The 26,954-nt window shown below is 35.1% G+C and overlaps 1 protein-coding gene and 1 long non-coding RNA gene across 5 annotated transcripts in view; one reads left to right on the forward strand and one right to left on the reverse strand.

Moving 5' to 3' along the window:
- LOC135159740 (uncharacterized) overlaps positions 1–20,139 on the forward strand; it is a 39,176-nt gene extending 19,037 nt beyond the window's left edge. Inside the window, exons 2-3 of the long non-coding RNA XR_010298443.1 lie at positions 16,285–16,480; positions 17,463–20,139. This is a non-coding gene — a long non-coding RNA (uncharacterized LOC135159740). The remainder of the gene's footprint in view (positions 1–16,284; positions 16,481–17,462) is intronic.
- The window catches only part of LOC135159737 (RNA-binding protein 24-B-like), a 53,142-nt gene extending 32,869 nt beyond the window's left edge, over positions 1–20,273 (reverse strand). For 3 of the 4 annotated variants that reach the window (XM_064115742.1, XM_064115741.1, XM_064115740.1), the window contains exons 1-3: positions 20,135–20,273; positions 6,423–6,796; positions 3,637–3,763 (exon numbers count right to left, since the gene is read on the reverse strand). In XM_064115742.1, coding sequence (XP_063971812.1) covers positions 3,637–3,763; positions 6,423–6,683 — 388 coding nt within the window. In that variant the 5' untranslated portion in view covers positions 6,684–6,796; positions 20,135–20,273. Of the gene's footprint in view, positions 1–3,636; positions 3,764–6,422; positions 6,797–20,134 lie in introns of those variants that run through there. The other variant, XM_064115743.1, reaches the window with a different exon arrangement.
- Positions 20,274–26,954: the final 6,681 nt, after the last annotated feature.

The following is a 26,954-nucleotide window of genomic DNA, read 5'->3' on the forward strand; positions in this document are numbered from 1 at the left end:
CACAGTTCCCCCTCAGTTTTTATAACATTTCGATATTTCCAAAATATATCTGCTGACCAGAAGGGGTCATAAAAAGAAAAAAGGAAATATCTCAGGGAGTGGAAATTATATTCCCCTCTCCGGGGCAACTGCGTCTAACTTGTAATACCTCTTCAGCCTCTTGTAGATATTCAGAATTAAAATCATTACTGAAAGTTAACAAATGTGTTTGCTTATTTAATACCATAATCCAATATTGGAGAATCGAAAAATCGGTTATAAACAAGGCTTTTAGTTGCAAGCAAAAAAATAAATAATTAATAACCGAAAACCGTTAGGAAATGTCCTTTCAATATGTTCTAGGGGTTATAGCGATTGCAGTTTTGTCGAAGGTCTGCAGTAATTGCAGTTGTATGCCTGTCGCGCTTGTCAGAAGGATCGGGAATTTCTATGAATCCATTCGCTAGTTTACTATCCATCGCATTGATAGAAGTAATAAAGAGAAGCTGATGACGCAAAAAGACCGATCACATAGTCTAAAAGGCTAGGCTCGAACCCCTGCTTGTTTATTCGTCTGAATACGTCAATTGATGGTCAAAATAAAGAATTTATTATCGAGGCGAGAAATTCTGATGTGTCATATGATACTTATAATAATTTATCGACTATTTTGTCTCTTCCCTATAAATATGAAAAGAAAAACTGTTCGAGCGATTCAATTGCAGATTGAAACTGACAGCTTGAATTATTTTGTATTTCTGAAGTCTCTTTTCTCATTTTTTAAGTATAGACTTCGTCTTCTGGTGCAGTTCTATCGACTGACATTTGAACGACAAAAAATCATCGCCCCAATACAATTCGAACTTCGAAATTAATTAATCACGAGAACGAATGCGCGCTCCGCGCGCCCTATTTTGATTTCCCGCCTCAAAGACATTGACCAATTAGGAGAAAGTCTTACACATGAAGTTAGTCGATGACTTCTGTAGTTAATTTAATTTAATTTATGTGCTTGTGCTTTCATAGACTGATAAAGGGCGATCACACGGTAAAAGAACGAATGTGAAAGTCGTTGGTATAAATATGATGAGAGAGGTAACTTGATTCACAATGGATGCTCTTACGAAAACGAACGTTTTCGCCTTTTCGACTAAGGCGAAACTTCATTCATTTAATCGGCCAATGGGAAAGACCTTACGCGATTTCGACTCGGACCAACTTCATTTATGGGCTTCTGCTTTTATAAATAGGATAAATAGGAATAGTTTAGATCACCCGATACATAATCGGAAAGTCCCGGGTTCGAATCCCGGTCTGGACTATCCGTATTTTGCAGTAAAATTTTCTTGTAAAATTAGATCGAGTATAATCCTGATTACTGCCGTACTTCATCCAAAATCCTATCCAATGACTTTCTGTCACGTCACAGGATGTGGAACACTATACATACATATAAAATTCCCGTCACAGATGTGAAAAAATGAATATTTTCCTCTACTTTGCGCACAAGCAATCGATTTTGTCAAGTTTTGTTGAAAAATTATTTGCATTTGGCGGTCGAGATTTTTTTAACTGGAGGACTCGACACGTTCATTTATTTACAAACAATCGATTGGGAAATATCCGGTAATTTTGATCCTCTCGTGGTATTATGAGTGATTATTTTTCCCACCCAAATTTCAGCCAATAGAATTGCACCATTTGTTGATATTTTGTATAGCCTACCTCGAATATCAGCGATTATTTTTCCCATCCAAATCTTGGCCAATAGGATTGCACCATTCGACGTTATTTTATATAGTCAACACGGTATTTCAGCGGAAATTCTTGGAAATTTCACTGGAAATTTTGCATGTTGATATATATAAAAAAAACAAATGTTGAAGTAACCCTCAATTGTATCTGACAGATTAAATGGCAATTCGTTGAAAATTATGTTTCATGGTGCAATTCTATCGGCCAAGATTTCGATGCAAAAAATAATCCCCCGAATACCACTCGAACTTCGAAATTATCTGATATTTCCCTCAAGGTTCCCTACAAGCAAATAAGCTTGTTAAGTTTTCCAGAAAAATCACTCGCGCTTCGCGCTCGTGATTTTTAAACTGGAAAACTTGACACGTTCATTTGTTTGCAACGAACCTATCGGGAAATATCCGATAATTTCGGAGCTCTTGTGGTATTATATGCGATAATTTTTTGATAATTTTGATAAACAAACGACACCTAACCAAATAAACCTCTTTTCATGTCATGGCACAATTCTCTTGGCCGAAATTTGGATAGGAAAAATAATCCCCTGAATACCACTCGAGCTTCAAAATTATAGAATATTTCCCTCTAGGTTCCCTATTCGATAATTTTGAAGCACTTGTGGTATTATATGTGACTATTTGAGTTTCAAAATTTCGGATAATTGCATGATTGTTGAATATGTGGACGTACATACTTGTCAGCATGACCCTTCGCACCGTAACTAAATTATCCTGACCAAATAGGAATTGAGTTTTTTAAGAAACGGTAAACTCTGCATGAATCAAACCCAAAGTCGACTCTGAAGCGCACCAAAGTCGTAAATTCTGTGTGATCAATCAGATGATACAATTAATCTGATCATTTAATGAACTATACAGTCCAAACACCAATGAATTATTGATGGGACTTATCTCTTTAATCGTATAATTAAAATAATACCAAATACCCCTCGCGATGTCTATAACATGTGCATTTTGTTGGTTTCACACAACACCATTGGCACTGTATCACTGTGTTATCATAACGATAGTTCCAGCAGGTTGTAAATAGCGATATGAGTAGCAGAACATTGGGTTATTTCGTTAATATTCATACTCGTGGGAATAATGGCTATTGAAAGCGAAGGAATTTCCGGTATGAAATATCCATTTTTTTACGAGAAAAAAGTAAAACTTTTCTGATAAAATTATATCGAGAAAGAACATAGTTCCCTTCCCACCAAATTCGGTGGTCCGGACTATCCATATTTTTTGAAGAAAAAAAACGTAAAAAAGTAAAAACAAAAAATTTTTTTTTCAACCTATTGAAAGTGCATGGTATGTGTGGACAAAAATTAACCGCCTGGCTATAGCTCTGCTTAGTCCATATCAGTATTTTATAGTTTTTCTCCAAACAGTATCAAAATTTTTAGAATAGTTTTAATAAACAGAAAAGGAAAAGAAAAAAATGAGAGAATAAGGGCCTTTTATTGAATGGGTCCAGAGTGTAAAAACTTTCGTCACTAAGGGTTAGTTCGTCTGGAGACATAAGAAAAAGATATACCTCCTGCCTGCGATAATAAGAATCAAAGTTTATCGCCAAATCGTTTGATATTATTTAATAAATCCCTATCCATGAGCCAATAAAATTATATCTAGGACGAATCAAGTTCCCTTCCTACCAAATCCCAAATCCCATCCAACAATTACATGTGACGTCACAAAAGCTGGACTCACACTAAAAAAGTTTTACATCTTATTTATATTGTGATGTTCCCGTCTCATGTTAAAAAATAATCATTTTGGTTCAATTTTCGTAAAGCAAAGAACCGTGGAAGGTCTAGGAGACCATGAAGAACTATTAGCAACGAATGATGAGATGAGTATCTAGAAAAAATTGATAGATAAGTAAAGGGTGACTCACTGGCTTGGAGATTGCCTCTTGGTTTTGCTCCCAATATCGCCAGATTTACATTTGCTTTTCTTCCATCTATTATTGGATTTGGATCCTTGCAGGCTCGCTCAGCTGCCGGTCTGTCTCCCATGATTACCTGGAACATAACACATACAGGAGATTTATAGGAATGAGAAAAATCCAGAGATATTTGGTCTTCAAAGGAAACTGAGTTTTCCAGTTGACTGGAATAAATTTACATGATAATTCTCTGAAACAAATTCGTCTTTCCACACAGGACACAAACACATCAGAAAATTTAAATAAAAGACGAAGCAAAAATAGGTGCCCCTAAGGCGAAATAGCGAAATTGCTCAGCTGGGTGAGAGAATCTGTAAGGGATAGGTTCGAGTTCGATTTTAGACAGTTATAATGATGAGGCGTATTCTTGAATTGAGAGAGAGATAAGAAATTTTAATTTTTTCGTAAGATTTTTGAACGGGAATTGAAGAAAAGTGTATTCCGGAACAGGTAAAAGAAATTAAAAATGCTTGAGTTCAAAATAAGTTGAGTATTTATTATTATTATGAGAGCAAAGGGTTTGGTATTTGTTTTCATTTTCATTTCGATGATTTCCACCCAAATATAAATAGAACCACGATAACGCTCGCGTGTATGAATAATTTGCGCTGCAGCCCTGATAATCAATCTGGTTTTGGACTAAAAATATCATAGAAAAATATCATAGAGTAGCGATATTAGCCTTTTTAAGTGATCCTAATTCGTGATGTGAGCAAGAAGAATATGAAGCATCACAAATGAAGATTTTAAATTCGCATCAATACATTTAGATGACTTACATGAAGATACTAAATGTAAGAGCAGTCAAACATTTTTCTTTTGAATGAATAAGAGGCTATTCTAAAGGATTGTTTATCATCGCACCTTCTCATCATTGTAAATTCATTATTAGAATTTACTGCTGACTTGTATATAGGACTCATCTTTTTGAAATCAGAGCTATTGTTGTCCTTGTATGCATCGGTTTCTACTTTTTCGATGAAATTAGCAGTAGCTGTTAATTGCTTATTGGGCTTTAAGTCTAATTTAAGTAGAGATAGATTTACGTGAAGATTTTCATTCCTCCATAATTAAAATGAAGCCAAGAAAGTCAATGATTCTGGAAAGAATATTTCTTCAATGTAGAGAAAAAACGAGTCTCTCTCAAGAAAAAAAAAGTATATTTACAACCCCCTCGCGTTTAATATCCTCATGTACATTGGAATTGAATTTTCATAAGCAACTGAAAGTTTTTTCTGAGTTAATCGAAACAGTGGAACCTCATTCATATAATAAAAACATCACCTCTGACTGAGAAAGGAGAAGTTCATGATCCGTCATATAAAGATCACCCTAATTGTATGATGGTCATGTGATTATCTTGAAGAAATCAAAAGTTCTTATCTACAAAAGTTGTGATTTATGAAATTTTGATTTGTCCAGGATTTCATACAATATATCAATATTTTATAGCAAACATGGATAATAGTTTCAAAAAGTACTAAAAATAATTTTTCTGTGATTTTTTAATTCCATAATAGAATTGACTTACAGCGCTAATTAATCTTAAAGAACCCTTCCCTCACTGCTTAAGCATCAAAATTGGGATCTGTGATGCAAGCTGTTCTATAACCCAAAAGCCCAACTATGAATTACAAAAACTCAACCGAAAATCATTTTGACAACACATACACTCACAGAAAAAGGGACTTTTGTTGGCATTTTTTTTTCAGAGAAAAGTCTCAATGACTAGAACTCGTTTGAGAATGTGAGATGCATAAGACGCATATATTTGCTTGAATCAAATAAAACAGTTCTTGCAGTCAAGTCATATGAAATCACCACAAGAATGACACAGTTGATTTTCTTGTAACCCAATATGATCTTCACATAAGAAATTTTTCACTTTCCTGAATTGACCAAAAGTTTGTACTCATTAAATAAATCCTTCGATGAGGAAATTAATTATTATTCATTGGAATGATCAAAATCTATGAATTAAGCTTCTGATACGCCAGATTGACCGAAGTTTGTAGCATCCAAATTAGGGCGTGATCGCCATAATCTGTGACTCCATTATTATAAATGAATATATTGTGCTGAGGAAGAAATATAAACTTCTCCCAACTTGACGATATCTCATTCCAATCTCAAAGTTTTTTCCACACAAGAATCTCCTCTCTGATTCACCATATAAATTTTTCCATTCAATTATAATTTACTTGAAAAAACGTAGAAACATGTTGATTACTATAACCACATATTTAATCATAATAATAATTTTGGTTTTTAAGTGCGTAAACGAATTTCTGGAGACAATAAAAGTTGTAGTGCACAAGAAATCAAATACTCTTGTTATTCCGATTAATTAAAGGAATTTCAATTCCAAAGAAGTTCTACTTTTCTCAATCAAGTCTATCTCACAGAAGATATAACTGGTGTTCATCATAGAATTACTTTCCATTAAAATTTTTTTTGATAATTAATTTTTTCTTTCAGTGCAGATGAAAAAAACTTCACAAAAACATTTTTTTCCTCATCAAAAGTCTGGTAAATCATTAAAGCGCATGTTCACCAATTAAACAAAAGCCCAAAGCAGTTGAACTTCAAGCATCAAAGCCATCAGATGCAAAATATAATTGTCATCCACAAATATAAATAAAAAAGGAGGATAGAATAAAAAATTAGAGTAAAAAACAAGTATTGGTCTGATGAGTTTGAAATTAAAGGGTAGAAATAAACCACTGCACACTTACAAATCCATATCCCCTACTTTTGCCAGTCTGTCTGTCAGTGATGACAACAGCCTCTTCGATGTCTCCATACACATTGAAATGCTCCCTCAGGCTCTTATCTGTCGTGTGATAAGGTAATCCACCAACAAACAACTTTGTCCAGGTGGTGTCTTTCTGCTGTGGTGTTACACCGGCAAGTGCACCCAGACTAGATACCAACTCCTCAGGACCAGTTGGACCTGCACCAACAGCACTCAGTCCTGTGGCACCTGGCATCAGCATTTTCTTATTTGTTAGAGAAATAATTGAATCAACGGATAGTTCCAGTGTTCCAGGGGTCTTCCTAGTCCGCAGTGATGTATTCAATTTATCACAGACTTCATCTGAATATTCACCTGAAATAAACATCAAATACACTATTTTTAGTTACAAAAATTTGAGTCAAATCCATTTTATTGTAAATAAAAATTAAAGAATGGTATTAACACCATTGATCATTTCGATATTATATTTAATATCAAAATTCATATTAAATTTAAAATTGAAATGATCAATTGCGTCAATATTTCGAAAGAGCAGATCATAGCTAGAAGAGAACAAGAAACTCAATTTCAAAACGACAACTTTAATGTCAAATAAATTTAACGGGTTGAAATTAACGATATTGGATATATGTCTTTATATGTTTCTAGTCTTTTATCATTATTTTGTCAATTTTTTTAGGGGAGACGGTGACGTAAAACGGACATCTTTTTATTTAAAGTCGTTCTATTTTTAGTAAATCTAAAGCTTATCACAATTAGAACCGTAATTTTTCCCTGAATTTAATTATCATTCCTGTTTTTCAAAAAAGAAGTTAAACACTCAGAACTAAACACAGTGTCTCATGGGAAAATCAACATTCCCGATTACACGTAAAAAACTCAAGGAATTTTTGACACTTGGTGGAAGATAATCCACCGTTTGAGAAATAAATTTGATTACTTGTTTAGAAGAGAGAAGCGTTTTAAAAAATATCCAGACTTTTCACCAGTTAATTTAAATAATACTGACAATGCCTGCATTTTTTCGAATTTTACTCATGCAATTAATTGGACAATTTGGCAACTGCAATGTTCAAAAAGAGTGTATCTTGTTAGTAAAATACCGACCTGAGGGTAGAGTCACTTTATAATAGAATAATTATATGGAGCAGCAAATACGTTGAGGACAATTATTTAATTGTTATCAGGGTGAATAGCTAATTCATGACTCCAGAGACATTAAATTTTTCAGCCCCTTACCAACCGAATAAAGCTAATATAAAAAATTACTAACTTGCCAATTATCAAAAATCTGATTCATTAATTTATAGGAATTGTAATTTATGTTTGCATAAAATTACATTATTATTCAAATTAATTATTATTAATATTGATGAATTGTAATTATAATTAATTATTTAATTATTAATTGTGCAAATCAATGAAATCCCTCATCTTTTATTCAACAGATCTTATGAATTTTTTTCGTTGTTCTATGGTTTGTTCCCGTAATTTTATTAAAAATATTGACTGACGAATGAGATGCCTCTTCTTCCCAACTTCACACTGAAGCGAGTATTTTGAATTTCACTTTCCGTTTGAATAAAAATTCCTTTCATATCAATTTTTTGTCCCTGATTTTTAATTTAAGTTTCAATGGAGAACAGGAGGGGCTGTAGTGGAAGTTGTGGAGGGGGTTTGTATTCATTGAATTATTTCAATACAGATGCAAATGCATATTTTCAACAACTGGTGGTCTCAAGACTGCCAGGTGTTTCGGGGTAGTTGGGAGAGGTTTTCCCCGCTCACCAACAAGCGAACCTGCTTCGACCAGTTATGCATTAGACAAATAGGGGAGGCTGAAGCGAGTATATTTATTTCCCAACTGTCAAACTTTTTTTTTCTGGAATTTACTCTGCTGCTCTTTAATTCTAGTATCGCACACATATGTTGCGGAGTGAACCCATGTGCGCTCATACAAAACGGCCAAATATTGGGCAAAACATCGGCACCGTTGTTGGCCAAATACTCGTACCAATGATAAGCTGAGTATCGGTTAGAATACATTTTGCTATTGTTTATAGACATTTGTTCGAATAATTTCGAATTCTTCAATCTCTCCTTTGAATCGTGTGTAAAATAATTGAAAAAATACTGAGATGAGGCCGTTCGCTGCGATCGATAAGCATTTTCAGGGAATGCTGGCAATGATGGGGATGTTAGCAATAACAATGAAAAAAAAAATTATCAGTTATCACCCTGCCTCAAAGAGAGTCCGCTCCCTCCCTTTCCCACCCTCTCGAGAATGTGCATTCATGAGTAAAAATGGTATGTTTTATTTCACTGGAGTTCTCGGACTTTCAAGGACGACATGCAAATGGTGGTACGAAGTTCGGGGGGACTCGACGGCGCACGAGATGCGGTTCGGGGGGAGTCGGCGTCGTACGAAGCGCAGTTCGGGGATCGTCGGCGTAACACGAGCCACAGTTCGGGAGGACTCGGCTTCGGTGCATAATCGGAAGGTCCCGGGTGCGAATCCCGGTCAGTACTGTCCATTTTTGCAGTAAGACTTTCGTGTAAAATTATATGGAAAAAAATCCTGGTTCTCTTCGTACCTAATCTAAAATCCTATTCAATAATTTGCCGTGACGTCACAAGATGTGGAACGCTGTATAAATTTATCGTCTACATGTAACACGCCAAATGATTTGATGTTTGAACTGTGTTTCTGGTGAGTTTGTTTGTGTTGAGTGTGTCTGTGTCTATCTTGTCTTTTGTTGAAATGTTTTGGGTTGGATTAATGCGTTCAATTTGCTTTGTGAAATAAAGGCAAGATACCACAAAATTATGGAAATTAACTTCATTTGCCAATTACAAAAGTAACTAATAAAATGTGCGCACAATATCGCCATTTTTCTCAGAAAATTTTGATAAAAATTACTAAAGATTTCACAAAAATTGCGTAGTAGTTCCGTAAAATTTTTCTCCACTAGATGTCGCTCCGGCATTAAGGATAAGATATGTAATTTTTAACGAATATGTTTCTCTGTCTATTGTTTTTAAATGCAGTGAAAGAATAATTCATTCCTATTAACCTATTTACCTAATTACCTATTAACCAATGAGAGTCAAATGTAACAAATAAGTATACGATTAATAATTGACGAATGGCTCCCTTGACAGACGAATCTCAAATCAAACAAACTTGATCAAATACACATCCGTTAACTATTACCGAATGAAAGTTTAGTGGAACTAAATGGACCCTAACCCACAACCAAAACCCATTAATTTCTTGTAATTAACCCCTTCTATCACTATCTCTCTGTTTCGAGAATTTATTGAGAACTGAGAGCTGAGACATGAGAATTTTATCATAAAACTATCAATGATCGAGTTGAATACCGCAATTTTTCTTCTTATCATATATCTAAACATTTTTTAGTGTTGTTCACAAGAGAATAAAAAATGGGATGATTGGACCTTTCCACTTTTTAAAATTCTCCCTTGTTCATCGTTAATACATAAATTTTTTCAAGCTATCAATTAAATTAAGGACAACTGCTATTACCAACATGTGTTTGTTCAAACACATTTAATTTCCTTGAACTGACCATCACTAACTCGAGGAAACAGAAAAATAAAAAATACCCATGAGTGAAAATCATCAGGAAAATATCAAGGACAATGAGCTGCACAAAACTCGCCGAAGAATTAGAAATAAAACAATTGTTTACACAATTGTGAATTATTGCCGGGTCGGCCATGCGCAATACCCCTTGTGCCTGTGTGTCCCAAGGGCAGCGCATCGTTAAAATGTGTCTATTTAGGAATTTGAACTGGAAATAATTTTGAAGCTGCGCTTTCCTAAGAATCTTAATCGATAGGAACAAAAAGTCTCAAAGTTTCAATATTTTCACAAGTCAATTCGATTTTCAAGGTCTACGAAATCTTCAAAAAAAATTATTTTCTCAATATATTTCTAGGTCACGAAAAGGATCTTCAAAGGTCTTTCGAAGATATTTTGAACAATTGTCCCAACGTTGATGACGCGGAAAATCTGACTTTGTGTTTAAATTGAGGTAAAAAAATTTTGGTTTAAGGGGTTATTCTCATGTGAACGCCTATATTTTACCACTTTTTCGGAATTTTTTTTTTATGCGACAACAAACTTCAATCATGTTGATTTTTCAATATATTTTTATTTGTATTTTGAAATAGACGAAAAAATTTTTTTTTTTCGTTTTTTACATTTTTAACATATATTTTTTTTAAGTCAAAGTAGTCCCCAACAAAAAAAAGGTAGTTCACTGGTCAAGGTGATAGCGGATGTTCATGTTGTCTGACATAAAAAAATCGCATGGATTATTATTCAGTAGATCTGTGGCTATCGTCCCTACCAAATTTAATCAATTTCATTAAAAACAAAAAAAAATATCGAACTTCAAAAAAAAAATCACGAAAATCTCGTTCTTTTTCGTTACAAATCGTTTAAAAAAAATATGAAGATATTGTCGAAAATAAACAATTGTGGTAGGGACGATAACTATAAATGAGTAGAAGAACATATGTAAATTTTAAAGTAATCGGTTGAATACTTTTTCTTGTAGGACCTTGACCGTTTCCGAAAATGATCTTTCGAGAAAAACGCGTTTAAAGTTGAAAGCCTGGTAGACAATCGCTTACGACACGTCGGCGACTATGAGCTGTTGTAACTTATCAAATACTATGAATTTCGGTCTGAATTTTTCACAGCATGTTTTCAGTAGGTTTTACTGTCAAAATATAAAAAAAAAATCGATTTTTTGAAGTGCTCACATGAGAATAACCCCTTAAACACGAGAGCAGAAATAAAAGCCTTCGGTCCGCACTTGGGAACAAATCCACAACTGCACAGAAAATTCATACTCTTGGGTCCCTAATAAAATCGGGGAAGGTGTGTTTTTCATGGACTTATCACAAATTAAAAAACAAACTTTGCAGACCTGATAAAATGTGAATTAAATCTATTTTGCAAAAAACGGTTTAAAAGTTCCCGAGTGGAAATTCAACTCAAGTTCAAATCAGAGTGGGATCACACCAGACCTAACAATGGATCAAGAAGTAATCAAATAATGGGGTCAGGTGCTGACCAATCGTGTAACAGCGTTTTTCGTCAGAATTTTATCAGATCATTTGATCCAGTTTGGATGATGCGTAATAGGCCCGAAACGACCCAGAATGTACATATCCACTTCTGATGTGAACGACTGATCCATGAATCGATCCCACATTAGATTCCAATCAAATTAGAGTCAGGTGATAGGTGAAAAAGGGATAGACTGCGTATATTTCACAAAGTTTATTCCGCACTTGGATTACTATCATGAAATATTATCAATCCACATTTTAAACAATTTTATCTTAATAAATCAACTGCTCATTTCAAAATACAATTATCCATGAATATCAATTTCGACAGAAAGAATGAAAAAATAATTAAATTGAATAGAAACTTTGCTGCAATGTTATGCTACTCACTGCTGTCATAGAAATTTAGATCATAGTACTTTCAGAATATTTGACGTCTGAGTAGAGGCAGAGATGGATGAGAATGATTTTAGCCTGGCTGACCTCAGACTGAGACCATCTCCACTCCACCAGATTCTGATCAGAATCTCCTCAGCTCTGCTGTCATTATTATCGTCCGAAAACCATAACCTGGCAAGGTTGTTTTCATAATACCGCATTGAGTGTCATTATTATCGACCAATTTTACTGGATCAAAACCTGATTAATTTCTGATGAGAACCGACCTGATCAGATGAAACCTAACAAGAGTCAGATCAATTTCTGATCCTAACTCACGGTACCTGACCCGAATTACCACTCGGGATATAATTATTATATACAGAAGTCTCACTTTGATTTTTATCACATGGACGGCCACTCGGAACTCTTTGGGGCCACTCGTTGCTCATTTATCATCTTAGATCATTCCCCGCGTAATTAAAATTACGAAAAAATACAATTTAACCAATCAATGTTGTATAATTTTACACAATAAACTTTGTTTGCCTGAATAATTTTTTTCTATTGTCACCCGTTTTCGGACCACGCGCACTCGTCTGCGCGTCCGCGTCTTCTTTAACAACCAATATAACGTATATTTTTAAACAAAAAATATTTTTCGTTTGACACTTTGTTCCATAACTGGTACTATTTATCAATAACGTCTTCATCAATAATTACGTCGTTATAAATAAATAAAATGAAGCACATTGGGTACGAACCGCGGTCAAGCTCGTGATAAACGTTGTCCCGAGCCTACAATCGAACAATAAAACTTCTGGAAAAATTTTCTAATTTAATGAACTATCTACGAAATTCCCATTTTTCCCCAACTGTGACTTTCTCATTGACAAAGATATTTCTGATTGAAATATGACGTAGTAAATGACGTGTCGTCAGACGCTACCGCGTGTCGTCCGTCATCCCCTCCATCGCATACCACGTGTCCACAAATTTACCGATTGCGTGAATGCTCGTAATGTAGTCGCGTAGATAATTGGAATACACAATAATTACCTTGAACCAAATGTGGTGGATTTACCGAGATGAGAATTATAATACATTTTTTCAAAACATAATTTTTTTGAATTGATCGGTCAATCAATTTTTATTGTATGACGTGTGGTACAAGTGATTCATCCGGAGGACTAACCCTTTCTCACGTTGAGGGAAACGTGAAACGTTTTGCCCAGCCTCAGGTCGTCGTCTTCGACGGATAATGGAATGGGTTATTACGTGGAAACTCATTAAGAGGGGAAAATCACTGCAACCCAGGTGAGAAATGCACATCCTGATGATGGAAATAAGGTAGATCTAGGATTGGAGATCGAGTCAGGGAGACCCAGCGTGGAAGCAATCTTGATTCCATTGTTCAATCCAATATTGATCCAACTTGAGCTATATTCATGCTCCTTCGAATGTCAATCCAATCTTGAACGAGTCTTGTTCTTTCAGGCTAGAGGGACCAGGATAGAATGAAGCTTGATATCATTGGCGAATCCGCGACTGATTCACACTCATACGTAAATCTTCCATTCAGCTCATATAATTATTAGGTTCATAAATTACGTACCTCAATGTACCTAATTATATTTCCCTAAAATACTTCAGGGCGTTATCAATAAATTAATTGATTATTGGGCAATTCGAAGGGTTGATGGAGACTGAAACTCCAACCTGGACACGTAGTGAATTTTCAGAATTCATCCAAGCTTGGTTCAACCTTGAGAATCTAGGCTCGATCCACCTTCGTCAATTCTCAATCAAGGTTGATCCAATTTTTATTCTGTCATCCATTCAAAGCTGGGAACGGAGGGCTACTATGTTACGATTGATTACAGATAATCATAGAAGAGGTGAATAATGCCGGGAGAGAAATTATCAAAATGGCTGGAATATATAAATTAAGAATGGAGCAAGCAGAGAAGGTGTAAAACACATGTCTCGTAGCACCAAAGAAAATAAAATATTATTATTGTCATTATTATTTGAGAATAAGTCTCAATTTGTTAGTTAATTTTCTGGTCTGCCACAGAAGAAGTACGAATAAGATACGTAATTTTTCCGGAACCAGTAAAATTGAGCTAAAAGTTACAGAATTATTGCGGCGCTAAATTAAAAAATTCTTAGACGTTGAGAACTCTTTACGAAACTGGCGGGTAATTTCTGCGTTCCGTGATACGTAAATTTTCTTGAACGAACGGGCTATCCCCTCCTCGTTACTCATCGGGCATTGTCGGGCCGTCTAGGTGGAGGGGAAAAAACAAATCGTTGGCTTTGTTGAAGGGTAATGATATGAGATATCGCAATAAAGTTGAAGTTAGAGCAAAAATGCATTTTTAAATATAGTTATGGTTTTTTCATGTATGGTACTGTTTGCCACTTGTTCATTTTCTTCCAATAAACAAATCCTTGTTGACCCCCCACCCTGAGTCCCATAACTCACTGCGGACGGATGACTCATTTTGACGGAACTCTACGTAAAGTTACCGTGACGGAAACGTGAAATTTCAATTCTCACTCATAGTTTTCGTTGCATTTGAATTCGTTCCCGAATTGCGTCGGGAATAGTATATATTGTGGACCAAGGGCGGAAAGTCATGTTTTCCCGCCGAAATTGCATATGCTATTTGTCAACACGTCTGCAAAAGAAAGTTTGTATTTTGCCGGCTGAAAAGCAGAAAGAATGTGAATGTTTTCCGCCTGAGGATGAAAATTCAGGAGTTAATTCCGACTTTCCACCCAAGGGGATGGGGTCAAACTATATTTTTCCGTTTTAGACGGTTACACACATCTTTTTCTGATTCTCCAATCAAAACTCCAAGCTCTACTTATGGAAGAACAACTGGGAGAAATCAGAGATTCCAGATGTTAATGTGAAGCCTATCCCGATTATGGAAGTCATCGTTCCTAAAACCGCGGTGGCAGATGTTTTTGTTGACCCTAAAGTAAACAATGAAGATACGAATGATGATAAAGCTGGCGAGGATGAGAGTGGAAAGCAATCGATAGCTTCTGCTTCTGAACTTATGAAGATTCTTGGAGAGGATAATAATTCTATGATAGGTTTTTCCTATTTTTTTATCATATTAGGTGTGTGAATAAGTCGTTCCCGTTTTTTGTAAGAGATGCCGCCACCAATACTGTGCAAGTATTCAATGGTTACATATGTCATAATCAAAGCTTATTCATCTGTCAACAATTCCACACTAACACATTAGTTGAAATTTTTTCGCATCATAAATTTTTGATATCGTGAAAATGTCGAAATTTGAGTCGAGTCGACGTCATTTGCGGGAAGTTTCACTTTATTGGTTCAATTTGAAGAAATCTGCTGCCGAGGCGCATCGATTGCTTCAGGAAGCTTATGGAGAAGGTTGTGTCGATGATTCAAGTGTTCGCGGATGGTTTCGACGCTTCAAAAGTGGTGATTTCGACGTGGAAGACAAGGAGCGTTCCGGGCGGCCGCAAATCTTTGAAGATCAAGAATTGGCGACTTTGCTTGATGAAGATTCGTGTCAAACGCAAGAAGACGATGGCCAATACTTTCAATAATTCATTTGTAACCATTTTTTCACAATAAAGGCTCAAAATTTGAAAAAAACGGGAAAGACTTATTCACACTCCTAATAACAAAAACCGATGACAAAAGTCCTTTCGTCACATTTCCTCCATTAAACAATCTTGAAAGAAATCTTACAATAATATTAAATAATATTCAATTCACATAACACCTAATACTATTAAATAATTCTAAACGCATTTTTTTTCCAATATTCAATACTTCATAATTATCCTCGCAATAATCTAATCACCAGATAATCAAGTCCCTGCCAGTCCATCACATCTTCCACATAACTCATCGATCAAATCTTTTCCAACCCCAATTGTCCACCAAAGATGTCCCAAAAATTCCAAAAATAATCTATCTGTTGTCCCTCCTCTGAAAAGATATCACATTAACCCATTCAATACTCCAAAAAATTTATAGAATATAAATTGCCAATGGCCTTGGCCCACGTAAAGGTAAGAGTAAGCGTAATAGGGAGGGGATTCCCTTTATTTCCATCCCTTCTTTTTCCCATCCCCCGCCCCACATTTGTGAGAAACTTGGGCGATGGGTGAAGGGGGGGGACAACAAAGTTGTAGGGGCCCCACAACAGAAAGGAAAAATGTGTGATGGCAGCTGGGGTGCCCTATGCCGTTGCAGTAACCGGTGCACAAACGTACCACCATTATTATTATGAAAACCGATCATTGTGTGCTCGGGGGGGTTATACGGTAGTCTCATAGTCCTTGCGGAATTTCAGGTAGAACACATGGGGCCTCCATGGTGCAGCTAAACCCGACCCATCGAACAAAAACCCGAGGGGATCATGGAGGGGTGCATCAACGGATGACGAATGACGAGTGCAGTGGAGGAAAACGTTTTCCGAGGGAGATCGCCTCTGGAAAATTCGTTGGGTATCAATTTTCAGGAGCGTGAGACTGAAGGCGATTTAGGGGGTGAGAAATAAAATGTCAGATTTCAGGAAAAAATTCTGGGGAATGTGAGAATTTTAAATAATGTGAGGGCGTAATTGCAGAGTCTATTGGAATTCGCGGGGTATTTAAATAGTCAGGGGAGAATGGCAGTGAATTTTCGCGCTGTCAGTGTCACTGTTCTGAAAATTTAGGTACATATGGAGCAGAATTTTCTGGTTTCCAATTCATTGAAAAGGGCAAAGACAATTTGATCTTATTACAGATTTATTATAAGGTAAATTTATTGTGCTATGAGGTCACTTTTTTTTGGAGAGACCGTCTGTGGGATCTTACGACGAAACTCCAGCTGAATGTTTATTTAATCAAGATACCGACAGGGAGAGAAAAATTCATGAAAAATTACGTGCCTCTTCTATAATCTGTCAGTCAAAACTGGATTAAAAAAAAATTACGGAATAGTTACGCATTTTTCACTGAAAGTTCACTGAAAAAGTGCGTGACTGTTCCATAATTTTTACCGAATATTGTTTTGACTGGTAGATTATGTAAAAAGCCCGTAATTTTTCAAGAATTTTTCGCTCCGTGCAGAAGTGTATCGGCCAAGTAATCATTCAGTGATGAATTGTAAAAAATTCAGGGGCATATGTACCAGAATTTTCTGATTTCCAATTTATTGAAAAGGGCAGAAAAATTCGATCTTATTACAGACCCATATAAATTAATTATGAAATCACATTCCTTGGAGAAACTGTCTATGTGGTTTCGTGACGAAACTCCAGATGAATGTTTAGTAATTAGTATAAACAAATGATTAAGCCTGGAAAGGTGCAAATCATGGTGTCGATGCTATGGTCTTTGTGACTTTGGCGTCTCTTGTTCAGTTAAGCGAGTGCTCTCCAAGTGAGAGCACATCTTAATAATAAATAATTTAATTGGTATTATATGAAAGTGTCACCTATGTATTAACCTGGCTTCCAATAAAGTCAATACTATTAATTTTTAGGGAATGATGGAATTCAAATTTATGGTCATCAGTCAGGTATCCAGACATTTGTGAATTTCCAATAACGGAATAAGTTGAGCGTTCAATGGAAGTGAAATGGGTTAAAAATTTTCAGGAAGTGTACCGGAAAATTCAGACGAAAAGTTTCAACAGTGAAGAGGAGTCTACACACCGAGAACTATTCAACTAAAATTATCTAAACGGTTAAGTAATTCTGAAGCAGTGGATCATTCACAGAAAAATTGTCGAATGAATTCAAATTTTTTATGACATTAGAAAAAGACTTCGATACCCTCCGAAAAAATTAATTGTCTAAATAATTAAAGTGATAGTGTACTCCATTATTGCCAAATCGTTTGGACACTTTTATTGAATTTTTCTCTCCCTATATTGATTAAGAAATATTACGGAAATGGAAATTTTGCAGAATATGATTTAAGTGGAAAGTCAGTCAAATCTGTGATTTTTTTTAACGTTCCTTTGTAGAGACAGAAAATACCAAAATTTATATGAATTTCAATTGTAACTAATAATCATTTCATGAACTTAAAAATTGAAAAATTCTTTGGATGGACTCAATGTTTCGTGTTTAAAATACTTGATGAGCGTGAAGGCAAATGATTGCTAAGTGTTTTTTATATAATAATACGAGTTAACGAAAAAATCTAATAGAAACAGAGAAGTATTTCAGCCCAATGAAGGCGATTATCTTTATTATATAATGAATTTAGAAGTGAAAATAGATATTCAGTGGGAAATTTTCCTGAATTTTTCGAAAATTTCTCCAAAAGTCGTGGACGTCCGAGGAGTTTAAAAGGAGCAAAAATTATTTACGAAAGAAAGAACTACCCAAAGTCCTTAGATAGTCTTAAATAGCGAAATTATTGTTATGATATTTTTTGTAGCCCTCAATTTTCTCCGCAAAAAAGGTAATGGCTAATATTTTGCTATCTTTGGTATTTAACTCAAAAAAACCAAGTAAACTTGAACCGTTTGACTATTTCTGTTTTACGGTTTCGCTATCGTAATTTTCATATTTCAAAAAAAAGAATGTCCTTTACTTCCGCAGTAAAGTAAAAAAACATTTTTTTACGTCCTCAACTACACAACCGAACCCACTTTTTCAAAAAAATTTCCGAGGTTTTCTGAGGTTATATCAAAGAAATTCGACGATCAGCGTTGAAGTTTATTAATAAACATCAGAAGCTACGCATGTGCCTCTGAACTCCTTGAAATCGTGATAGAGTACTTGAGAAGTGGGATAACGTTAATACATAGTGAAGTAAATGGAAAATGTTCTTCATTTAATTGCAAAAATTCCTCAAAAATTTTATGGTGGCTCTGGGCTCCCCTGAATTTTCCATTTCGAATTGATGACCCCTAAGTTAACGATCCGTTGAGTCACTTCTTTTTTTGTGTGAGACCTTTCCCCCTCAATATTCATTGTACATTGTCAACATAATTTGTTCCTAAAAATTACGAATAACAATCCCTTTATGAACAATCAAGATCAAAAATTATTTTTAAAAAATATTCATTTACTTGAGGGCACCATTAATTTTTTCAAAATGATATTTCTTTAATTAAGTAATTATACAGCTTGGATTCAATAATTCCCAAGACTGCCTGATTAGGTTGCAATTACGACAATCTTCTTGCTCTTGAGGACGACTATGTTACACAGAACCTTAAATGAACTTCGTTAATGAGTTTTTTTTTTGAAGTTTCTGATTTTCCAGAAGGAAAAAAATTTACGGAATTTTTCAATGTTCACAATTATTTAAAGAGTTCACCCAGGATTACCACTAATATAATCACCTTCTAGAACAACATGCTTGACATATTTCAAACCTAATCAGCATCGCCTAATGATGACTTCACTCAACATGCCACATTAAAAAAATAAAAACCTCTCTGAAGTAAATGGACATTTGGCAAAAATAGTTTTCTTAGTGTTGACTCTCTTGGTTTTTCCATTTTGAACTGGTCACCCCTGAATGATGAGAGGTTACGACCCGTTGAGTCACTTGTTTTTTTTGTGAGACCCTAATCCCCAATATTCCTTGTAAAATCACAAATAACAACCCCTTTATTAATAATCGAGATAAAAAACTATTTTTTCCAAATATTCATTTACTTGAAAGAACCATTTATTTTCTTAGAATTATATTCCTTTGATTGAGTAATCCCTAGGACGGCCTGATTGGGTCTTAATTACGACAATCTTTTTGCTCTTGGCGATGGCTATGGTACACAAAATCTTAAATGAACTTCGTTCATAACTTTTCTTTTTTCGAAATTTCTGATTTTCCAGAGGGAAAAAATTCGCACAATTTTTTCAATGTTCACAATTATTTAAGGAATTCACTCAGGATTATAATTCGCATAATCATCTACCAGAACAACATAATTGACATACTTCAAACTTAATCAGGATCGCCTAGTGATCCCTTGATTCAAGTAATACGACATTGAAACAATTAAAACTCGTCTGAAGTAAATGAATATTTAACAAAAACAATTTTTTCCTCAGTCCAAATAGTAATAAACGACTACTTGTCCATGCAGAAAAAAAATCTACTGTCATTGTCCTTAATAGGAAGATCCTTTCAAAGAAAATGACTTGAAATTTTCACATTTTCACCAAAAACAAATTCAATTTCCCAACTTACCAAATATCACTGTTTCCAATCACAATGACTCAGCTGTGGTAAATTAAGTCCACACAAAATCCAATGACTTGCGAATAAATAAAATCCCAGAGGCACTTTTCTCGTTATTTTTATTTCTCTATTTCGTTTTATTAGCGGAACAAATTTAGCTTCAGGCACAGACCTTACGTTTCACGCGCCAGACTCAAAAACGAATTCTTATATCGTCCAAATAATCCGTTACTTTCACTTGTCCAATTGATCGACGTAAATCAATAAATAAAAATTAAGTGTAAAATTTACAACTAATCGCACGGATTTTTGTTGATGATAACGGATCCGTTAATAAAAAAAAACACCCGTCACGAACAAAGATCCACGTGCGAATGCCGTTGAACACTCGCAGCTGCAGGGCCGACAGCGCCTGGTTCGTCAGTGCCTCCTGGGGCGGCGATTCTCATTGGCCAGAATCTAGAGGTCTCTTTCACTCCCACCCCAGTGTACAGTTTTACCCCTCTAGCCCTGTGCTCTCTTTCGTAAAATTTTTTTTATTTCACTCGGCCCTTTTTTTTTAAATTCCCACTGGTCTTTTCCCCAACTCCAGCGCAGTCTACGCAAGGGCCGATCTGAGGGGGCCTCAGTCCCATTTACGGATGCTTTATTACATTGTTCAATCAATTTTCGTCGATAAAGATATCCCCGGTGTTTATTTGTTTACAGTATGTGGACATTTTCAGGGTTTTTGAGAATTCTTTCCTATTTTTCCGTCCAAGTTTTCGAGGGAGCTAGGATTTTTATGGGGAAAATCGATTGGTTGTAAATTATTTGGGAAAAATATTTATGGTTTTTCCTTGAATGGTGTTAACACGTGTCTACACGCGTTAAACAAATTTATACAACTTATTAGAACTGCAGGGGAAAATTAGAAATTTATTTTATTTTATTTAAGTTGAAAATAAAAATATTTCTGGTTTTCAAAAATAATAATAATATTTTTTTCCTCACCATCTCCCGGATTTCCTTCGTAAAGGATTTTTTTGTTTCCATTTCTAAATTTGTTCGAACGGTTCAATATCGACATTCAAAGTGAGACCTAAATAGTTTGAATAATAAAATCGTTGTATAAATGTTTGAGAAAGTGCTGGAAATTTTCACCACTACAAATTTTAATAAATTTATTTATTTTCTGGTTACCCAGTGCATAACAGAGAAAGAGAAAAATGCGTGAGGGTTTTCGAAAATTCTGAATTTTCAATTTTTTCCCTTGGAATTTCGTAGAAGTAGTATAATAATGTGATGCGGCCTGTAGATTATTTCACAGCCATAAACTACTTTGTTTTTATTTTGCGTGGTCATTCCTTGTATTTAAAAAAAAACTTGTAGTGGTTAGAATAAAGTATAGTTCATTGATGTGTCATCACAAATTGAAAAAATCAAAATTCAATCTCTGGGGATTAAAAAATTGATACATAACAGTAAAAGTGTTTTTTTTCGTTAATAAATTCAATATGGCAATCCAAAATTCCGAACAATGCATAACAATAATTCTGTCATTGAAAACGAAATTGTAATTAATTTTATTGTGTTGTTGACCTTCTGACACCTCCTAAATTTATTATCAAAATTTTATAATAATTAAATCCGTCTAAGGAATATTGTATCGTCCTATGTTTGGCAAATTATTTATTGGCGCCATCTTAAATAAAAAATCCGGATCTCCAAAAATTTATATTGTTCATTTTTTTAAAGTGTTGTAACCCCAGAATTGAGTATTTGATGGTGTTGTTACTCTGCCTTTTATGTTTTTCATTTAAAATTGAAATAAAAAATGTTCAATTTAAAATATTATGTATTTTAAATTCTTTAATTACAAGTTTATAGGTATTTACACATTTCTTCGATATATGTGCGGTCAGCAGCATCTACAAATTTATGTTGGCCATTTAAACCAAAATTTCAAAGTCAATTTGTATGGATTGCATCTTACACTTACGTCGCAACGTAAAATCTATAAACTACCTCTTACTGGCCCCGTCTCTGGTTTCTCATTTCTATTCTTGCCAAACGGTAACACTCGTCTCGTACCATCCAGACATACCCCTCCACACCCGTTGAAATTTGGTTGCCAATATTCACTGTGATAAAAACCTTCCCAAGGTTTTTCAGTACAAAAATTAACAGTACAAAATTTCCACCAGATACATTGCAAATCTAATTCGATAACATTGATGGCTAACACTTTTTACCAGTAAAATTTTCATTTAATTATTAGTTATCAATTTATTGCGACTGAAAATAACAGACCATAAATGATAAATACAAATTGCTTGAAAAATTATAAAATGAGTTTATTTTTTTTTTATTCCCTAAGAATTGGTCTCTGGCATTTTCACATTATGAAATCGCAAATCATGTCAGAGAATAACCTGTAGACCAATTCGACGGAGTCGATGTGTTCAAGGGCTTCAGCCAACCAGAGACGACTTCCTCGCAACCTCTGATGAAGAACTCCCGCGCTACACTGTGACGTCAGGATGGAACAACTTCGGTTAAGGTGAGTCTGCCCTTTTGGTAAATTCAATGATTATTGGAAACTACACAAAATTGTTAGAAAACTCGATCACTTTGAAATCGTAATTTTTTCCTCAATTTAATTATCGTTTCTGTTGTTCCACAAAAATTAAAAAAAATTGTGACTTAACAAAGATTGAAATCTGAATGATTTGAATGATAAATGATTGATCCCTAGGAGTACTAAAAAACAAGGATTGTTTTGGCACTTCGTGAAAAGCAATCCACTGTTTGGGAAACAAGATCTATTGATTGTTGATAAGAAGGAAACGTTTAAAAAAATATAAATGATTTTCAAATTTTAATTTAGATAATACTGACTGTTTATGATTTTTTTCGAATTTTACTGATGCAATTCGTTGGCCAATTTGGCAACTGCAAGATAATGAAAAGCGGCCGATCCGGTCGGTAAACTACCGACCTGAGGAAGAGCCACTTTAAAAAAAACCGATATTACTAATTAATTTTGATGAATGATCAACATATTTTCAATGTTATTTGCCTTTGAATACTCTCTGTACTTACCAGGCAGGAATCACAGGGTTTGAAGAACCAGTCGAAGCTTGGGCCATGATTCAGCCAACAGTTGAATCGCTATTGAATCTATTGTGGAGTTTGAGCCTTACCAATGAGAGTGGGTCCGAGCAGGAGCAGAGAATATTCGCTAGGACTGGGCCAAAGGGTTTAAGTTATGATCTAAGGTTGTTCTGACGTGTCTACAATTAGTGAAAAAGAAAATATAAAATATAATTTTGCCAATCAAATTTATTACTGACAACCAAATGTCTGAAAAACTCAGGTGACATTTTTGTCAATAAAATATTCGATTGACAGAACAATATTTTTTTTGCCTAAAAACGGTCTAAAATTGTTAATTTCAGACCGAATCGCAATGACTTTTCAAGTAAACAAATCAGAGATTTTCCCCGCTGAATGCATTGCGCATGCGTAGTTGAGCGATAACCAGCGGTAAACTCTAATGTCAATTATCTTTTAGTTTTCAAGCCAATTCAAACACTAACATCGTGACCCGGCTGCCGACTTCTGATCAAGTCATGTCCTATTCTGATGACCACGAAAGTCCCCAACATTATCGTTCCAAGGCTCGACCAGGCTATCGTGAGCCGGGGGCCAGCCAGAGCTGGGCCGACCTTGGGCCAAGCATGGGCCAGTTATAAACGCCTACCTGGTCTATAAAAAATTCATAACTATAGAAAACAATATTTATTTTTCTATCCCACTGTCACCCCCATTCAAAACCCATAAAACAGAATAATTTTATCCTTCTGAATAGACCACAACCGAAAAATTAAAAAAGTCCGTGGGCCCGTGTGTTGTTAATTCCGTGTATCTCGATACGCTCGGCAGGAATATCAGCTGTTGGAATTATCGTTTCGGGCATACATCCGATGGCAGCTGTTCAACGAACCGAGAAAAGAAAAGCCCAACGTTATGTTTAGTTATTCGCTCTAAGATCACCTCAATCGAGTTCCCCCAATTTTATTTACCCCAATTTTCCTCGTAAATCATCGAAAATAAATAAATTCCGACAAATAAAAAATCCGTTTGGGCCCTTTTCCCGCCAAAAATTGGATTCACAATTTATTTATCAGTCACGAGTGAAAAAAAACAGCCATAAAATAGTAGCAAGGGAATATGGGAGCTATGAAAATGCGGTGAATATCAAGTTTTCGTGTTTAAATTGTCATAGAATAACCCGAAGATACCCCCCGACAGTTAGTTCAAGCAGAGAAGAGTCGCTCGGAGACCCCATAGGTTTGTGGCACGCGCTGCCAGCTGCCCCACAGCTGTCTCCAGGCATACACCAACTCTCCTGTCATTCTTTCTCTCTCTCTTTCTCTCTTCTTTTTTCCCTCCCCATTTCAACGACACGTTTCACTCGTACACTTGGCCCATACACATGCGCCCCTCTTTCTCTTTCCACATCCCTGTAATATACCGGCAGCGACTGGCTATTGTGTATACCACGTGTAACACTTGAAAAGTTTTCACGCGAAAAAAAAATTTGTTTTTTCTTTCATTTTTTTCTCGTCATTAGGGCATTTCGATTTACTGAAAAGAGCAAAAACAATTCGATCTTATTGCAGATGTATTATTAGTTGAATTCATTGTACTGTGAGATGACGCTGTCTGAAGAGACCATCTGGGTGATCTTACGACGAAACTCCAGCTGAATGTCTATGAAATCGAGATACGCGGCAGTGTATCGGCCAAGTAACCATTCTGAACCATTTTCAACATCATTTCACATGTCATAATATAAGTAAATGACTACGCCTGGAAAAAAAGAAATAGTGTCGATGGAGTCTATGAACATTTTCCGAGAGAATTTGAATATTCAGTGTCAGTGTCACTGTTCTAAAAATTCAGGTAGATGTGTACCAGAATTTTCTGGTTTCCGATTTATTAAAAAGGGCAATAATAATTCAATCTTATTACAGATCTATTATAAGCCGAATTTATAATACTATGAGGTCAGTCTTTCTGAAGAGACCGTCTGTGTGGTCATACGATGAAGCTGCAGCTTAAGGGGTTATTCTCATGTGAACGCCTATATTTTACCACTTTTTCGGAATTTTTTTTTGATGCGACAACAAACTTCAATCATGTTGATTTTTCAATATATTTTTATTTGTATTTTGAAATATACGAAAAAAATTTTTTTCCCCGTTTTTTACATTTTTAACATATATTTTTTTTAAGTCAAAGTAGTCCCCAACAAAAAAAGGTAGTTCACTGGTCAAGGTGATAGCGGCTGTTCATGTTGTCTGACATAAAAAAATCGAATGGATTATTATTCAGTAGATCTGTGGCTATCGTCCCTATCAAATATAATCAATGTTATTAAAAACAAAAAAAAATATCGAACTTCAAAAAAAAAATCACGAAAATCTCCTTCTTTTTCGTTACAAATCGTTTAAAAAAAATATGAAGATATTGTCGAAAATAAACAATTGTGGTAGGGACGATAACTATAAATGAGTAGAAGAACATATGTAAATTTTAAAGCAATCGGTTGAATACTTTTTCTTGTAGGACCTTGACCGTTTCAGAAAATGATGATTTGAGAAAAACGCGTTTAAAGTTTAAAGCCTGGTAGACAATCGCTTACGACACGTCGGCGACTATGAGCTGTAACTTATCAAATACTATGAATTTCGGTCTGAATTTTTCACAGCATGTTTTCAATAGGTTTTACTGTCAAAATATATAAAAAAAAAAATCGATTTTTTGAAGTGCTCACATGAGAATAACCCCTTAATGTTTATTAATTGGAGATACGCGGGAGTGTATCGGCCAAGTAACCATTTTAAACCATTTTGAATATCTCCTCACTTCTCATAATATAATCAGACTCAGGTCAGAAAGAAAGAAAGTATGGTGTCGATTTTTTTTTTTTTTTGGTCTTCGTGGCTTTGACGCATCTTATTTCGACGACTGCTGGCGTACCGAAATCATATCTTAATAAAATATAATTACATTACTGTTATATAAAAGTGTCATTTATTTATTAAACTGGCTCACTACAAAATCAATACGATTTGAGTCAGACGAAGGAATCTGCAGTCAGAGATTGTGAGGGCATTGATTTTTATGGGGGTGGACGATGAGCTGAGGGAACGAGGGGTGATGATGAAAGGGATCAATACATTTTTCATTGATTAGGTATTGGTGCAGTTGTGTAAGAATCGAAAAGTGAATATTTCTTTCTTTGGGGTCTTGGTAAGACTGCTAAAAATTTTTGACTGAATTTTTCGAGACAAATTTGGGTCATTTGCATCATGCCAGTAGTGGACTGAATATTCAGAACATTTTGTGATTGAAAAACTGTGAATTGCGGAGCAAAATTGAATAGGAACTGTTAAGTTCTGGCGAGTGCAGTCGTCAATTTAGACAAGTAACATTGAAGCCGATTATTACGAAAAGGCTTTCATTCTATTGTTCATCAGTTTTTGATACATGAGTTGTCTGGAGTTATGGGACAGCGGACATTGCCATATTATATGATCTATAGTTCCCTCTTCAGGATCACGTTTGCAGGTTGATGATGTAATTATACCCATTCTTTCAAGTGATTGAGCAGGATGTGAGTGTGTTCACTCATAAGAATATTTCCCTCGACAATTTTTTCCCCGTAAACCAAGATACATAGAAATATTTAAAATAATTATTTCACTTGCTCTTTCCTATTTTCGTGACCATTCTAAAGGTCACCAAAAGGTGTTATTCAATGACTTTGCCTTAAAAT

This window comes from Diachasmimorpha longicaudata, chromosome 2, assembly GCF_034640455.1.
Source record: "Diachasmimorpha longicaudata isolate KC_UGA_2023 chromosome 2, iyDiaLong2, whole genome shotgun sequence".
In the NCBI taxonomy this organism is placed as follows: Eukaryota; Metazoa; Arthropoda; class Insecta; order Hymenoptera; family Braconidae; genus Diachasmimorpha; species Diachasmimorpha longicaudata.